We start from the raw sequence: 18,311 nt of genomic DNA on the forward strand, positions 1-18,311 counted from the left end.
TTCCATAGAAGAAGAATATGTCATTTTGTAGGTGGTGTAGCTAGATATCCCTTCTAGGAAGTAAGAGACAATAACATGATTTATTGAACAACACACAGAATTTTATTGCCAACTCAAATTTTAAGCTTACCAAATAGTTATAGTTACCTCAGGGCTGCAAGAGACTGTCTCATTTTACTGTGTGCATTTACTGCCTGAATTTGTTGTTATGTGCATGTACTTTGTAATGAAAACTTTTTTTTCTAGCAGGTAACTCTTTCAGACAGTTCACAGGAATGTTGTGTCAGTCTTTACATTCTTTAGCACCTTAAAGATTAAAACATTCTTTGAATTCAAGATAAGTACCCTGATGCTGGGAAAGACTGAAGACAGAAGGAGAAGAGGGCGACAGGATGAGATGGCTGGATGGCATCACTGATTCAATGGACATGAACTTGGGCAAACTCTGGGAGATGGTGAGGGACAGGGAGGCCTGGGGTGCTGCAGTCCATGGGATTGCAAAGAGTTGGACACTGCTTGGCAACTGAACAACAAGCTTGATACATAGATCAAGCTGAGCTGAGGATTAGAAGACAGATTGAATGTGTTATTTCAGGTTTGCAGCTGGAAGCGTGAGCTGACATTTTAACAGATTGCTGGACGGCCTTTGATAGTCTTTGCTTTTGGAGTTCTCTTCACATTATAAAAGTGCACTGAGGAGAAGGATCTTTGGTTCCCCGGTTTCTCTGAAATCAGGAGACGCTGCTGCCTTTGCAGTGACTTCCCAGAGTGCCTTTTGATCCAGTTTTCCATCAGGTGGGCAACATGGACAGCGTCTGGCAGAATGCCTGTTGCTGATGCTAAGGGACTAGATGACTGGCCCTCCTTTTCTAAGGACTCACTGTTTTAAATTTCTATTTAGTTAAAGTTCCACTTGTCAACAATTCACATTAAGCTATAAGGACACATTTTCCTGCACAGTCTTAGGCAAAGAAACATTGTCCTTTTTAAAGTTTATGATACTAAAAATATATAGGGTACATCTGAACAGCAGAGCCCAAGACTGTTCCTTTGGATGGTCCTGCTGTGATAAATGCTTTAGTGGGCTGATTAGCAATCCAAGAGAGATCAAAGAAGGAAGTGTACATTCACAAAATAATTTCTTTGGTCCAAAAAGTATGTGACAGAACATAAGCCATATATTTGCACGTATACATGGGTGGGGGGAGGTAACCCACACACGGACCGATGAAACTCCCATTGTAAGCACTGCACTGCGCCTGCGTGGGCTGTGGCCCCCTGTCCACCACAGACTCCTTACCCAAGGGCCGAGCATCTGAGTGCTGCACGGCCGAGTCACAGCAGTGTGAACATCTGGAAATCTGGAAGAATTTCAGCTACCTTCCTACGGAGCTGCTCTCGCCTCTCTTCTTTTTCTCTTTCCTCTTTTGTAAATTTTGCAAACTTCTTCCATGTCTGAAACATGATCCAGAGAATCCTCCTTTAACAATAAAAAGAGAAAAAGTGATATACTGAGGAAAAGTTAACTTTCCATCAATCTGTGCTGAAAACTTTAAAAAATCACCTTTATTGTGAATAAAATGTTATAGGAAAGATACAGAAGTCACAGTTGGGATTCAGACAGTATGAACACGGTGAAAAGAATGAAGCAGCAGCAGCGGGTGGGAGTGACTGACAGGTTCTTCTCTTCCGTCGGTGGTCAGGGGAACCCTCTGTGAGAAGAGGACGTCTGAGCCGAGCAGCCGGTGGCCTCTTGAGTGCACCAGCCAGGGGACGCGCTCCTCAGGGAGGAGCAGCTTACGGGAGAGGTGGGACTAGAGGAGCGGGGGCTCGAGCAGCCGAAGCGCTTGTGGTGGAGATGCTGGGAACCTGCTGCAGCCTGTGCAGCACACGCCAGTTACAAGCATCGAGGTCCTGGTGCTTGGACATACATGGTTTAAAAAGCCCACTGAAATTTAAAAAACCTCAACTCCAATGGTCTTGAATTTTAGTTGAGGAAAAAAACACCCTTGGGTCAGGATCTGAAAACATGGTCCAGAGGCTCACGTGTTGAAGCGGGGGTGTCTGCTGTCATAGGGAGGCATGCGATGGCCTGTTAGGATAGCATGACTACGGGATTCCTTAGTGCCCACTCCAGCTTTGCCCCAGGGATAGAAAAGTAGCCCAGTCTCTGCCCAAATAGGGTTTAACCTGGCGAGCAGATCACCTCAGTGCTGCAGAGAGCTACGGTGGTGGAGATCCTGCAGTGAGCGCCCTTACTGCCTGGTCTGGTGGTGAGGAGCATCAGAAGGTTTTGAAAGAGATGATGTCTGAACTTTTTTAAATTTGATATATGACTGTTTCATTTGTATTTTTAGTGGCAGTTGAGGTAAAGTGACAATTTAAGTAGTAATTGCTTTTATTTACATTGTAATATTACACACTTACTATAAAGTGGTATTTATAAACTGAATGCTAATTGTTCATAATCTCCAAAACTTTTTTTTCATGTTAAAAGTGAAGTGGCTCAGTCGTGTCCGATTCTTTGTGACCCCATGGACTGTAGCCTACCAGACTCCTCAGTCCATGGGATTTTCCAGGCAAGAGTACTGGAGTGGGGTGCCATTTCCTTCTCCAGGGGATCTTCACAACCCAGGGATCGAACCTGGGTCTCCCACATTGTAGGCAGACGCTTTACCGTCTGAGCTACCAGGGAAGCCCTGTTATTTTCATGTTATTTTTCTTTATATTAGTAGATTCCTACAAGATACTTGGTGTGATTCCTGTGCTGTACAGTAAATACTTGTTGCCTATTTTATGTTCAGTAGTTTGTGTCTTAATCTCATACTCCTAATTTGTCCCTTCTCCCTTCTTTTTCTCATTTGTAACCATAAGTTCGTTTTCTCTGTAAGTCTGTTTCTGTTGTGTGTATACTTTCATGTGTGTTATTTTAGATGCCACATGAAAGTGATATCATATAGTCTTCTCCGATTTAATTCACTTAGTATGATAATCTCTACGTCCATCCATGTTGCTGCAAGTGTCAATATTTCACTCTTTTTCAGTGACTAGTTAATATTCCATTGTGTGAATGAAATATTATTCAGCCATCTTCTTAAGCCAGTTACCTGTTGATGGGCCCTTGATTTGCTTCTTTCTATGTCTTGGCTACTGTAAATTGCTACTGTGAACTTTGGAGTACATGTATCTTTTTGAATTAAAATTTTCATTTTTTCTGGATATATACGCAGGTGTGGGATTGCAGGATCATATAGTAGCTTTAGTTTTGAGAGGGTAACAGGTAGGAAGGCCAGGGGTCCCCAAGTAGAGGAAATAAACTGCAAGTGGCAGACTTTTTTCCTTTCTCTATTCAAAATTAGAAGGAGGTTTCTTTTCAATTCTGTGTTGTCATGGCAACACCTGGTTCTCCCTTAACTTTTCTCAAACCTTGAGTTAATCAGTATGTTTTTCTTATGGAAATATTTTTCTTATGCTATGTTAATGAGCTATGTATTTGCCTTGGAATCTGCCTTTCTTCAAGTGGGTTAGGCCTAAAGACTCAAACCTTGAACCTATAATGGCTTAACAAACCAGAATGTCCTACTCATGGAAATGTTCTCTTAAGCTATGTTAATGAAACTAGGTATTTGCTTGGAAACCTGCCTTTGTTTAAGATTCACGTCAATTGTTTTAAGGTGGGGGATGACTCACCTTGTGCCAGTGCTATCTCAGAATGCATGTGGTGGGAAAGGGGCCTGATGCAGCTCTCTCAGTTTTGAGGGGATTCTTTATCTGATCAGCAGATTGCTAACAGATATATAACTCCTTGCTAAAAACTAACAAGGGGGGCACTCTTTTTGTCCCCTTCTGAAGTCTGTGTCAGAAGCTGCCTCTATTCCTTTATACTTTAATAAAACTTTATTACACAACATCTTCGAGTGATCAAGCCTCCTGTCTGACTCTGGATCGAACTCCTCTCCTCCAGAGGTCACGAATCCCCCGGTGGCTCATGGCTCGCAGCTGCAACCTTTCAGTTTCATAAGCAACCTCCATCCTTCCATAGTGGATGCACCAGTTTACAAGTCCCATCAACAGTGTACAAGGTCTCTCCACAGCCTCTCCAGCATGTATTCTTCATAGACTTTTTGATGACAGTCATTCTGACTAGTGTGAGGTGATACCCTGTAGCTTTGATTTGCATTTCTATAATAAATGAGTATCTTTTTGTGCCTGTTGGCCATCTGTTTGTCTTGTTTGGAAAGTGTCTCTTTAAGTCTTCTGCCCACTTTTTGATTGGATTGTTTGATATTCTATATTGACTTGTATGAGCTGTTTATATTGAATGTTAAACCCTTGTTGGTCACATCATTTCAAACATTTTCTCCCATTTTGTAGGTTCTTTTTGTTTTGTTGACAGTTTCCTTTGCTTGTGCAAAAGCTTTTAAGTTTGATTAGTTCCAATTGATTAAATCTTGCTTTCATTTCTTTGGCCTTGGGAAACATTGCTATGATTTATGTCAAAGAATGTTTTTACTATGTTCACTTGTCTTAAAGTGTTTAAACCATTTTATTTATGTATATGGTATGAGGGAATGTTCTAATTTCATTGATTTACATGTAGCTGTCTAGCTTTCCCAACACCACTTGTTGAAGAGACTTTTTTTCCCCCCCTTCATTGTATATTCTTGCCTCTTTTATCACAGATTACTTGACCATAGGTGCATGGGTTTATTTCTGGTCTATTTTGTTCCATTGATTTGTAAATCTGTTTTGTTTGTTTTGATTACTGTAGCTTTGTAGTATTGTCTGAAGTCTGGAAGGGGTTGCCCCTCCAACTTTGTTCTTTTTGCTCAGAATGGCTTTAGCGATTCTGGGTGTTTTGTTGTTCCATATCAATTTTAGGATTATACTACTTCTGTGAAAAGTATCATGGGTATTTTGATAGGGAACACATTAAATCTGTAGATTTCTTTGGGTAGTATGGCCATTTTAACAATATTCTTCCAATCCAAGAGCACAGGATATCTTTCCATTTCCTGAGTCATCTTCAATTTCGTTTGTCAATGTTTTATACATTTCTGCATATAGGTCTTTCACCTCCTTGTATGTTTGGTCTTAGGTATATTATTTTTTAGATGAGATTTTAAACAGGATAGTTTTTTAACGTTCTGGTATTTCACTTTTAGTGTAAAGAAATGCAACAGACTTCTGTTACATCGTTTTTTTATCCTGTTACATTGCTGAATTCATTTATTCTAATAGTTTTTGTTTAGAGACTTTGGGTTCTCTGCAGTGACAGTTTTACCTCTTCCCTTCAAATCTGGATACTTTTATTTTTCTTGTCTGATTGCTGTGGTTAGGACTTCAAATTCGATACTGAAAAGTGGTGAGAGTGAGCATCCTTGTCTTGTTCCTGAATTTAGTGGGAAGGTTTTCATTTTTTCAGCACCGAGTATTATGTTGGCTGTGGATTTGTTGTAAATGACTGTTACTATGTTGAGATATGTTCCCTCTGTACCCACTTTGGTAAAAGTTTTATCATGAATGGATGTTGAATTTTGTCAAATGCTCCTCTGCATCTACTGAGATGATCGTGTGGTTTCTGTCTTTCCTTTTGTTATTGTGGTGTATCATACTGATCTGTATATGCTAAACCATTCTTGTGATCCTGGAATGAACCCAACTTGTAAATTCTGTCTGAGAACTGCTACCCCACTTTGTTGTTTCTATTTGCTCCCCTTATTTTCAGTCTGTGTGTCTTTTGCCCTAAAGTGAGTCTCTTTTTAGGCAGCATATTGCAGGTTTTTTTTAAATCCAGTCTGCACTCTGTTTTTTTCATTAGAGCATTTTGTCCATCAACATTTAAATTATTGATCAGTATATACTTATTGCCATTTTTAATCTTTGTTCTCCAGTTGTTTTTTTAGTTCTTGTTTTTCTTTTTTTGTGGTTTAATGATTTTCTTTTATAATATGCTTTCCTTTCTTGTTTCTGTGAATCTATTGTGTTTTTTGTTTGTGGTTATCATGGAGTTCAATTATGTTGACCGACCCAGAAATATATCTACTTGTTTTAAACTAAAAGTCATTTAAATTTAAAAATATTCTAAAAGATCTATATTTTTATACTCTCCTCACCCACGTTTGTGATTTTTATGTCTTACTTTACATCTTCATGTTTATCCTTTTATTGTTTATTGTAGTTATAATCTCTTTAAAAATTTTTTCATTGTTTTTTAATCTAGGTACTGGCTTATTTCAGTTCAGTCCCTCGGTCGTGTCCAACTCTTTGCGACCCCATGAACCGCAGCACGCCAGGCCTCCCTGTCCATCACCAACTCCCAGAGTCTACCCAAACCCATCGAGTCGGTGATGCCATCCAACCATCGCATCCTCTGTCATCCCCTTCTCCTCCAGCCCTCAATCTTTCCCAGCATCAGGGTCTTTTCCAATGATTCAGCTCTTCATATCAGGTGGCCAAAGTATTGGAGTTTCAGCTTCAACATCAGTCCTTCCAGTGAACACCCAGGACTGCTCTCGTTTAGGATGGACTGGTTGGATCTCCTTACAGTCCAAGGGACTCTCAAGAGTCTTCTCCAACACCACAGTTCAAAAGCATCAATTCTCTGGAGCTCAGCTCTCTTTATAGTCCAACTCTCACATCCATACATGACCACTGGAAAAACCATAGCCTTGACTAGACGGACCTTTGTAGGCAAAGTAATGTCTCTGCTTTTGAATATGCTGTCTAGGTTGGTCATAACTTTCCTTCCAAGGAGTAAGCATCTTTTAATTTCATGGCTGCAATCACCATCTGCAGTGATTTTGGAGCCCAGAAAAATAAAGTCAGCCACTGTTTCCCCATCTATTTGCCATGAAGTGATGGGACTGGATGTCATGATCTTAGTTTTCTGAATGTTGAGCTTTAAGCCAACTTTTTCACTCTCCTCTTTCACTTTCATCAAGAGGCTCTTTAGTTCTTCTTCACTATCTGCCATAAGGGTGGTGTCATCTGCATATCTGAGGTTATTCATATTTCTCCCGGCAATCTTGATTCCAGCTTGTGCTTCCTCCAGCCCAGTGTTTCTCATAATGTACTCTGCATAGAAGTTAAATAAGCAGGGTGACAATATACAGCCTTGACGTACGACTTTTCCTACTTGGAACCAGTCTGTTCTTCCACGTCCAGTTCTAACTGTTGCTTCCTGACCTGCATACAGGTTTCTCAAGAGGCAGGTCAGGTGGTCTGGTATTCCCATCTCTTTCAGAATTTTCCACAGTTTATTGTGATCCACATAGTCAAAGGCTTTGACATAGTCAATAAAGCAGAAATAGATGTTTTTCTGGAACTCTCTTGCTTTTTCGATGATCCAGCAGATATTGGCAATTGATCTCTAGTTCCTCTGCCTTTTCTAAAACCAGCTTGAACATATGGAAGTTCACGGTTCTCGTATTGCTGAAGCCTGGCTTGGAGAATTTTGAGCATTACTTTACTAGTGTGTGAGATGAGTGCAATTATGCGGTAGTTTGAGCATTCTTTGGCATTGCCTTTCTTTGGGATTGGAATGAAAACTGACCTTTTCCAGTCCTGTCGCCACTGCTGAGTTTTCCAAATTTGCTGGCATATTGAGTGTAGCACTTTCACAGCATCATCTTTCAGGATTTGGAATAGCTCAACTGGAATTCCATCACCTCCACTAGCTTTGTTCGTAGTGATGCTTCCTATGGCCCACTTGACTTCACATTCCAGGATGTCTGGCTCTAGGTCAGTGATCACACCATCGTGATGATCTGGGTCATGAAGATCTTTTTGTACAGTTCTTCTGTGTATTCTTGCCACCTCTTCTTAATATCTTCTGGTTCTGTTAGGTCCCTACCATTTCTGTCCTTTATTGTGCCCATCTTTGCATGAAATGTTCCCTTGGTATCTCTAATTTTCTTGAGATCTCTAGTCTTTCCCATTCTGTTGTTTTCCTCTATTTCTTTGCAGTGATCACTGAGGAAGGCTTTATCTCTCCTTGCTATTCTTTGGAACTCTGCATTCAAATGGGTATATCTTTCCTTTTCTCCTTTGCTTTTCACTTCCGTCTTTTCACAGGTATTTGTAAGGCCTCCTCAGACAGCCATTTTTCTTTTTGCATTTCTTTTTCTTGGGGATGGTCCTGGCTTCTTTAAGTGATCTTCAATCCTTAACTATATATTTGGTCTTCCTATTGGGAATTTCCCTTTCCTGTGAATTCTTCTTTCCATGTCGAGAAGACCTTTCAACATTTCTTTTAGGTTAGGTTTGGTATTGCTGAATTCTTTTAGTGTTTGCTTGTCTGAGAAATTCTTCTCTCATCTTCTGTTCTAAATGTTAATCTTGCTGGGCAGAGTATCCTAGTTTGCAGGTCTTTCTCTTTCTGAACTTTGAATGTATCATGCCACTTTCTTCTGGCCTGCAGAGTTTCTGCAGAGAAATCAGCTGATAGCTTTATGGTTTTTTTTTTTTTTCCTTTTTTTTAAATAACTGTTTTTCTCTTGCTGCCTTTAGAATCCTAAGCTCTGCCATTTTAATTATGATATGTCTTGGTGTGGGTCTCTTTGGGTTTATTCCGTTTGGGACCTTTTGTGCTTCCTGTACCTGAATATCTTTTTCCTTCTTTAGGTTTGGGAAGTTTTCAGCCATCATTTCTTCAAATACATTTTTGACCCCTTTCTCTTTCCACTTTCTGAAATGCCTGTTAAATGTAGGTTGGCACATTTTATATTACCCCATAGATCTCATATGTTTTGTTCATCTTTTTTTCATTTGTCTGTTTGCTATTATGATTGGGTGATTTCCATTATTCTATCTTTGAGATAACCTATTCTGCTATCCATTGCTTCCAGATTGCTTTTTATCTTGTAAACGGAATTATCTATCTTTGACTGGTTGAATTTTTTTTTTTTTTTAGTTTCTAGTTCCTAGTTATAGTTCTGTGTTTATACTGATAATCTTTCTTAATTTGGTTAGCATTTTTACTACTATCAATACCTTTCTGAACTCAAGGTCTGGTAGAGTGGTGAGCTCTGTTTTATTATTTGTTCTTTTAGGGGACTTCTCTTGCTCTTTTAACTGGGAGTAGTTCCTCTTCCTTTTCACTTAAATTTTCTGTCTCCATGTATTTAATGGAGTATGGGATAACTAAATGGATAATTTAGTTATCCATTGTGGTCTTGAAGGAGTATTTCTATGTGAGAGATCCCTGTGTAGACTGTGTGTCCAGTGTTTTTGGTGAGAGAACAGGTTTTGATATGAAAGCCAGCCATGTCTGTCCTCAGGGTGTGCCAGCCATTGTCACCTTGATGGAGGTGTGGTTTTGATCTAAATCCGGTACAGGGGCAGGACTTACTTTCTGCTCTGTGCAGTCACTAGCCTGTCAGGCTACCAGTCACTGGAGTAGAAGCCCTGAGGATCAGGTTCCATTCCCCTTGAGTTGCATGCCCTGCCCCAGAGGAGGGGAGTGCTGGAGTAAGCGGGGCTCATGCACTTACAGGGCACTGATGCACCACCTGAGGAGGCGACCTGGGCCTCACTCAGATGCAGGCCAAGGTCTCTTTCCCCACTGTGTCTGTCCCAGATCTAGTGCAAGCTGTAGTGTGGAGTGGGTGGGGCTGGTGCATTTGCTCGGCTGGAGCTGAGGGTCAGGGCACTGTGGCTGCAGGAACTGAGGTATCTGGGCTGCTTCTGTGGCAGCCTTCTCCCAGGACCTGTCTGCCCCAGACCCAATGCTAAGGTGTGGTGTGGAGTGGGTGGGAGTTGGGGTGCTCTGGGAGAGGGACCCTGGTGTGCTCCTGTGGCATCGCTGGAGTGAGCTCTGACAGTGGTCACCACCACCCTACTTGGATTACATCCCCCTGGGCTGTCTCTAGATGAGCCTCCTCCCTGGGCCTGGTTGACCCCCATGCAGTGCAGGGGTGTTCACCCCATTTGGATTAGTGAGTCTGGCAAGGCAGCAGCTACAAATGCAAGGCTCTCTCTGCCCTGGTTGTTTGCAAGTCAACTCACATGCACTCCTTGTGAATAGAGTTAGGCTTCTCCAGCCCTTCTATTTGTTCCAGTGATTCTCTCAGCAGCCAAAGGGGCTTGTCTCCTCTGCACAGAACCCCAGGACTGGCATGCCTAGACTACAGCTCAGCCTACTCACTCCCCAAGGCAAGGGTCTGCCCATATGGACCTTCTCTTCCTTTCAGATCTGCCCCCAGGGGCCCAGGTCCTGACCCCAGTGCCTTTTTCCTGTACTGTCCTGTTAAGTGGAGATCTTTTTTGGAACTTTGGTTGTACAGAGTTCTTCTGATGGTTTCTGTTAGTGTTCTGTGAGAACTGTTCCATGTGTAGACATATTTTTGATGTGCTTGTGGGGAGAAGTGAGCTCTATGTCCTCCTACTCTGCCATCTTGATCTATCCTGAACTGAATTTTTATCAGGCAAAGAAAAGGCTTTCCTAGAAGAGGGCATGTCTTGAGTAAAGGCAGAGGCAAGAAGAGCTAAGTTTATATTTTCATAAGTAGTGGCATAGATGGGACTTATTCTGGCTCCTTGACCCTCTAATGAAGCCCCCTAGAATGCATTTCAGCCCCCATTAATTTTATGGCTGATAGTTGATGTTTCTGATAATGCTGTTTTTTTTTTTTTTGGTGGAGGTATTACTGTTCAGTTAAAAATGGCTTCAAGGAGTGGAGTGCTTCATTTTATTTCTTCTTTCATCCATCTAGCATCCATTTCGACCACTGATAGCTTCCTGTACTCGGCTCCATGACCCCCACTACCAGACCTTGACCCTATCTCCCACTCTCACCTGCTTTTCACACCTTTTTTCTGGCAACACTCCCATTTTCTGACTTATGCATTTTAGCTACTACTGTTCTATCCTAACAACTCTGCCTCTTGGGGGAATTTTCTGCCTACATGTGTCTTCCTTCCTCTGAACTCCTAAAGCATATGGTCACATTCACTTACTTTGTGCTTATTACAGTCTTACCTACCTACCCATCTGTATCTGTCTACATGTATCTACCTTCCTACATCCAGTCACCTGAGGTCCTTGACAAACATTCACAAACTCCTTGACAGTTTGTGTGAAGTTGTATGTAATGTGCATATGTGCATTTTTTAGAGAGCAGTCCTGTGACTTTCATTACTGCCTCACAGGGGCCTTTGATTCCAAAGTGGTTAAGAACTACAGTACCAAGGCAATACCAGAAAAATAAGACGTACTAGTTCAGTTGAGAAGAACTGACCAAGTGCATAGCCAAGCTCTAAACGCAGAACTACACAAAAACTACTGATAACGAGAAACTCACGTCTGGAGACATCTCTTAGTCCTGCCATGTATAAAATATCAGATTTGTTAACATTATAAATCTATCAAATTACAAATTATATATACCTAGAAGTGATTCAGATATGTAGAATTAAACCTCATGGTCTTATTAGGAATCATCTTTCTCAGCAGTACTGAGATTTTTCATCCACAGCTTTTCTGTACAATATTCTTTCATTCAAATAAAGTTAAGAACTCAATATCAATTTGTAAGTGTTAAAAGTTCCTTTTAAAAGATCTGTGACTAAATGTTAGTGTCACTCCAGCAATAAAACATCCATTCATGTACCAAAAATCTATCATGCAACCATGTACTAGGCTTTGTCATGCTGAGGATACAGCTGCAAGCAAGATGTGATGGGGACTGACAGATGATAAACATGTAAACAGTAAATGACAATTTCAGGGTCTTCAGTGCTGTGAAGAAAATAGGGCAGGTTACTGGACAGAAATGAATGCAGGCAGTTGGCGTGCTTTTGAGAGGAAACCCGATTGGTGAGGAGCTCTGGGTCATGCAAGAGCTGTGATGCAGGTTGAGTGTTTGTCCAGGGAACACTGAGGGAGGCTAGTGGGGCTGGACCGCGTGAACAAGGTGTGGAGCAGGAAGAGATGAAGTCCCTGCAGTACTTTTGCACCGAGTAGATGCTGGCTGAGACTCTTGTTGACTGCATGGATTCACGCACTGATTTTGTTACCTTACACTCTGAGTAGGACCACTATCTTACTGCTGTATTTTAGTTTACAAATGAGATTGAATTAGAAAAGTGGGGAAGAAGACTGACTTAGCAAGAAGAGAATGATTTAGAGTCAGAAATCCTCAAACCTGATTTGGAGTCCAGGCTCCACCATCTGTTATTTGGGCAATTCACCGACCAAGTGTAACTTCAGTTTCTTTACCTGAAAATCCAACTCCTGACATACCACGACCCCCTCCAAAGCCTACACTCATCAGGTGAGACGGCGTGTGTAAAAGCCCTCTCACTGCCCCCATGTTGCATCAGGCAGCTGCCTCAGTCAATCTCTCAGTCTGTTTTTGGCAGCTGAGAAACAGAAAACACAGATTTGGACAAAAAGGGTATTTAATAATAATGTACTAACAACAAAAAAAACCAAACCAGCTATTATTTTGGGTCAGCAGTGCAATGACTGCAGTAACTGAGCTCCTTTGTTACCTTGTTTAGTCCTCACAACAACCCCTAAGATGGTCTGCAGTTATCCTCATTTTATAAAAAGAGGAACAGGGAGGTTCAAATGTGAGCATTTATTCAGAGGCAGGCCCTCTGAATACCTTCATTCATTGCCTATTTATTTTAGACAAAATTAGAATCAACTTGCTTATGTTTCCCCAGCCCACAGATTTTAGTACTTATAAATTAAACAAGGTTTTGCTGGAGGTGGCACCCCACTGGCAACACGATAGAAACACATTAAAAAAAAAAAAAAAAGATACACACACACCACATACACACAAATGAAAGCAAAGCAACCAAAAATGAATCGATAGAGAAAAGGGACATACACCTTCACAACAGTCTTCACACCTCAGAACCTGAGGGTGAAACTCGACATTAACTGTAAGAAATGACATTAAATCACCAATAAAGGACAAATCATTTGCTTACTTTCCAAGGGAAGTACCTAATGAAGTTTAGAATATTTTTATCCAAAATGCTTAAGACTTAGAAAACAAATAATGTACTTAGTAGTAGTGTTAGTTGCTCAGTCGTGCGACCCCATGGACTGTAACCCACTAGGCTCCTCTGTCTGTGGGATTCTCCAGGCAAGAATTCCGGGGTGGGTAGCCATTTCCTGCTCCAGGGGATCTTCCTGACCCAGGGGTCAAACCCAGGTCTCCTGCACTGCAGGCAGATTCTTTACCATCTGAGTTACAGGGAAGTCCTGGTGTACTTATATGGAATAGTTTATTCCCCAAAGACACTGAATTAAATAAGTCATCACTGTATTATAAATATTAACAGGACATATGATTCTACTTATATAAAACTCCAAGTCTTGAAGACTTAGGAGGTAAAAATAAAAGAAGTGCAAGGAAGTATTTATCGTAAAGGTCAGGAGAGTAGTTTACCTCTGTGAGGAGACAGTGGGACCTGTGACTAGGGAGGAGCCCGTGGGGGCTTCTGGGGTCAACAGTGTCCTACTCCTCAACCTCAGGGGTGGTGGTGGCAACAGCAATGTCATCCCCTTTATAGTGCTCATTCAGCTGTGCTGGTATGAGTTAAGCACTTTTCTATATTTGCGTTATATTTCACAATAAAGAATATTTGTAAAAACAAAAGATAAAACTATATGACAAAGAACACAGTACCTCTGCTTCTGTGCCTTTGCATGTATTTCACATTTCACACTATTTTCTGACCCATCCTGTGAGATGGGAGGCAGGCATCATTTTCCTCCTCCTCTTCATTTTAAAGAGGGGGACCCTGGAGTTCCAGGGGGTTACTCTCGTCTTCACCCACAGAGTCAGGGGGTGAGCTGGGGCTGCCCACCCTGCTGGGCAACTCTGAGTGGTCAGCTCTTCTAGCCTCTGCCCCAGGCAATTGTAAAATTGTGAGTGAATTTTCAGAGATGAAAACCTCACCTGTCACTGTGTTCCACCGCGATCTGGTGCTTGTTCTGAGAATCGACCCTGGCCTCCCTGACCATGTCACGCCAGGCTCTGAAAATCTTCTTCTGAAGAAAATGTATGCACAGTTTTCTTACTTCTTCATCTAGATCAATCAGGTGCTGGGGATGAAGACGGGGGAAAAGTGAAGCATATAATATCACAGACAAAAAATTCAAGCAAATAGTACAAAAGAGAAAGAATCAAAACAAACGAAGGACACTGGAGGTATAAGGAGGCTACGGCAGCCAAGGCCATATCCTCTGTCGTGGATTAAAGAGATAATAATGGAAGCAGAGGGGCAGAAACCCTTCTAAGACCGAGGGGGCAGATTTCTAGTAAAATCACTTGAGCAATTATGGGACAAGAAACAGATTAGTATAAAAACAAAAGCTGATGTAGTGACACATTACAGTTTATATGGATACTCTCTGTGTGAAAAGAAATGTGCTTAAGGTTTTATACTAACAAAAAACTGACTTGACATTTTCAAATTCATTTCAAAGCAGTGGATTGAATTGCCTCTTCTATACTGTTCTTAAAAAAAACACAATGACTGTTGACATCTGGAGTACACCTACTTTTCTTGCATAGAGTTGGACAGAGACATGCATTTAAAACTCTCTTCCTTGTGGCCTTACCTGTAGCCAGCTCCGGATAACTCTCCTAAGCAATATTTGTGAATAAAATTGATCAGCCTGGGCCATCTTCTTAGCCAGGCTTTCCTGACTCCACTGGAACCAGGTCAGCAGGCATTTCCTCTGTAGGGTCAAAGAGTGATGCTCTTTGGCCACCTGGACAATGTTTTAAATGAGAAAAGGAAATTATCTCTTATATCCTAAGTCATTTAAGGAAATACACATCACCTTGGCAAGTGATGCTGTAAACCCCACGTAGGCAGTTATACTCTCTTAAGGATGTTCATTTATGTCCTAAAAACTTTGACTGTGTTATATGGGGATTTTAGATTCACAGAATGCATAGCCGTTCAATGCTGACTCTCTGAAGACCACAATGACTGGCTGGTTATTAAGGAAATGGAATAAAAAACCTCCAAAACCATTAGGTCACTTGCATTGAGTTTTGAAGTGGGTGGCTGGCAACACTCTGTTTTGATCTCCAGGAGCTTGGGCAGCAACTGCATAACAAACCTCTCTTTATTATGTACTTAATCACTGTCTAATTGAGGAAGTGCCAATACTTTCAATTTGTTTTGTAGAACGAGCTGTCACCAGCATTGAAATTTAGACATTATCAGTAAACCACAGAATCATTTGATAGAAAAATAACATGATGTAAAATTTAATGTCTTACCAACTTAAAAGGCTCAGAGTATCATTCTATCAAAATAAACATACAACTCTGACTTTATAGATTTTAAAAAGTAACTGCTCCATTCTTGAAATGGAAAAAGCCTTTCTCTCTTAGTCCTCTCCAGAAAAATGGGCATGTTTTCTAAGCCTCGTCTCACCACTGAGCAATGTGAATGTGACTGACCTGAATGAGTCCCTTGGCAGTCACACATACTGGCCAGTGACACACACTCCCAGGAGGTCTCTGTGGCACCTGGGAGCCAAAAGGCAAGAGGAGCCAGAAACACACTGCCTCCTACCCACCCTCAGAGGAAAACACAAGAGAACCAGGGAGAAAAAGATAGTCAGAAGATGCCTTTAAAATTCTAAAAGTGGTTATTGGAACAAATGGAATATGGTACATGTGAGTTGTAGGGAAAATGCTAAATAACTCTTCTGAAAACAACACAAAAATGCAGTATAAAGAAGCCAGTAACTGTTTAACTAGACCCTCTTTCATTCTTAATTTTTTCTATCCTTTCCTGGAAGTCAGCTCTGATGGGTGAAGCAGCAACTGCTTCCTCTTACTGTTCTCCACCACTGGTACTTTTTTTTCTTTTTTTTTTTTTTTAACTTTCAGCTGGTGGTTGGTATCTACGTATCCCTCTGATTCCCACCCAGCACAGAAGACATGCCTGAACTGGGCAGGATTTTTGGAGGAAGGGGTTGCTGAGTTCCCTCCTAGCTTTGTGACCAATGTGCTGTGTGACCTTAAGCAAGCGGGTTTTCCTTTCTGAGGTTCAGTTTCTTTACAAGTTGAAAGAGATGGGAGAGGATTACTAGTATTCTAACATTCTATTATCCTATGTGGTAGGCTGAACAGTGGCTCTCAGGATGGCCACAGGCTAATCCCTGGAACCTGCAGATATGTTACCTTACAACGTAAAAGGGATTTTGCAGATGTGATTAAGTGAAGGATCTTAAGATGGGGAGATGGTCCTGGGTTATGTGGTAGAGCTCTAAATGTAATCACAAGAGTTCTTGTAAGAGGAAGGCAGGAGGAACATGATGAGATGTGACATCAAAGTAAGGGATCAAGAGAGAACCGAGGAAGTGGCTATGGGCAATGAAATGCAGGCAGCCAGTAGAAGCTGAAAACAGCCAGGAGACAAGATTCTCTCCCGGAACCTCCAGGAGGAACTTGTCCCTACTGACACTTTGACTTCAGCCCAGGAAGTCTGATTTTGGACTTATGACTTAAACAGAAATTTAAGATAATAAAATTTGTGTTTTAAGACACTGTTAGTGGTAATTTGTTACAACAGTATAGGTAACACACTTGTTGTTCAATACAGACTAGAGAGGTGGTTCTCAAAATGTGCTGCTAAGACTGCTTGGATCAGAATCTCCTGGGCTACTTTTTTTTTTTTTTTTCTTTTAAAAAATGTTTTTGGCCATGGCACGTAGGATCATAGTTCCTTGACTAGGGATTGAACCCGTGTCCCTTGCACTGGAAGGTGGTGACCACTGGGTCACCAGGGAAGGTCCTGGACTACTTTTAAAAAATGCAGATCCCCTGACACGCCACCCCCACCGCCCTGGCCAACAACCCAGAGCTACTGAGAACACCTGGGGGTGGAAACAGGAACATGCATTTTTACAAGCTTTCCAGATGGTTTTATGAATAGGAAAGTTTGGAAATGCTGGATTCATATCTGTGTTTTCCTGGTTTTATTTTAATTAGGTTTTTCTATATTTAAAGCCTATGCTGTCATTTTGAACTCAAACTCTGGTTTCTTTTTACATTCTTATAAATAAATTTTTAAAAACTTAATTTGGGGGTCTTCCTTAGTGGTCCAGTGGCTGACTTCAAACTCCCAATGCAAGAGGCATGGGTTCCGTCCCTGGTCAGGGAACTAGATTCCGCATGCCTCAACTAAAGATCCTGCCACAACAAGGACCTGCACGGGCAGCGAAGACCCCTTGCAGTACTGCAGCTACAACCTGGTGCAGCCAAATAAATATTTTAAAAATTTTGGTTATTCAACCATAGATTGTTTTCTTTGTATATTTTATACCTTTGATTTTATTCAGTCAAAAACAGGGCCCCAAAAAGAAGAGCTGATAAGAATATAAGAGTTATTATACTCCCTGTCTGCTTTTTGTGTCTTTCAGTTCAGTTGCTCAGTCCTGTCTGACTCTGCAACCCCATGAATCACAGCACGCCAGGCCTCCCTGTCCATCACCAACTCCCGGAGTTCACTGAGACTCACGTCCATCGAGTCAGTGATGCCATCCAGCCATCTCATCCTCTGTCGTCCCCTTCTCCTCCTGCCCCCAATCCCTCCCAGCATCAGAGTCCCTTCCAATGAGTCAACTCTTCACATGAGGTGGCCAGATAAAACTAGGAGCACACAAATGGATAGCAAACTATTTGATATGACTGATCTTTGTGGTAGTATATTACAAGAAGCAAACTTCCATTCAAATTTCATTTCCACACTTGTTTACTAAGTAGATTAAGGATTGGCCCTCCCATATCATTATCGGGAAAATAATGTGGCTCAGCTGGAAAGAATCCGCCTGCAATGTGGGAGACCTGGGTTCGATCCCCAAGTTGGGAAAATCCTCTGGAGAAGGGAAAGGCTACCTGCTCCGGTATTCTGGCCTGGAGAATTTCATGGACTGTATAGCCCATGGGGTCGTAAAGAGTCAGACATGACTGAGCGACTTTTCACTTTGGGGCACTGATGGGGCAAAGCCTCCAATAGGAGGGCTCTTCGTGCCCTCAGGCCTGACCACCATAAATTGGCCTCCTTAGCTGGTTTGGGATACTCAGTAGTTCCAGAACACTAAGAGGCAGAGGACAAAAAATCAGGGACATAGAAAAACAGTATGGAGGGCATTTAGAAAAGATAAAAAGGAAAGAAAGTGTGAAAATAGAAGAGAACAAAGAGAATGGAGGGTGAACAGATTGGCTAGGGGAGGAAAGAGAGTAACCTGAGTCACATTCACAGAGGTATAACCTTCAAGGATTCTTATGATGTAGAGCATTATTGTTCATCTTTAATCC

General features: G+C 41.5%; 1 protein-coding gene across 3 annotated transcripts in view; it reads right to left on the reverse strand.

The window, feature by feature from the left end:
* Positions 1-79: 79 nt before the first annotated feature.
* Positions 80-18,311, reverse strand: part of CCDC191 (coiled-coil domain containing 191) — a 98,896-nt gene continuing 80,664 nt past the window's right edge. For 2 of the 3 annotated variants that reach the window (XM_061427093.1, XM_061427089.1), the window contains 3 exons: positions 14,588-14,740; positions 13,923-14,068; positions 80-1,480 (listed from right to left, as the gene is read on the reverse strand). In XM_061427093.1, coding sequence (XP_061283077.1) covers positions 1,336-1,480; positions 13,923-14,068; positions 14,588-14,740 — 444 coding nt within the window. In that variant the 3' untranslated portion in view covers positions 80-1,335. Of the gene's footprint in view, positions 1,481-12,146; positions 12,364-13,922; positions 14,069-14,587; positions 14,741-18,311 lie in introns of all 3 variants that reach the window. The other variant, XR_009738307.1, reaches the window with a different exon arrangement.

This window comes from Bos javanicus, chromosome 1 (assembly GCF_032452875.1).
Source record: "Bos javanicus breed banteng chromosome 1, ARS-OSU_banteng_1.0, whole genome shotgun sequence".
Lineage (NCBI taxonomy): Eukaryota > Metazoa > Chordata > Mammalia > Artiodactyla > Bovidae > Bos > Bos javanicus.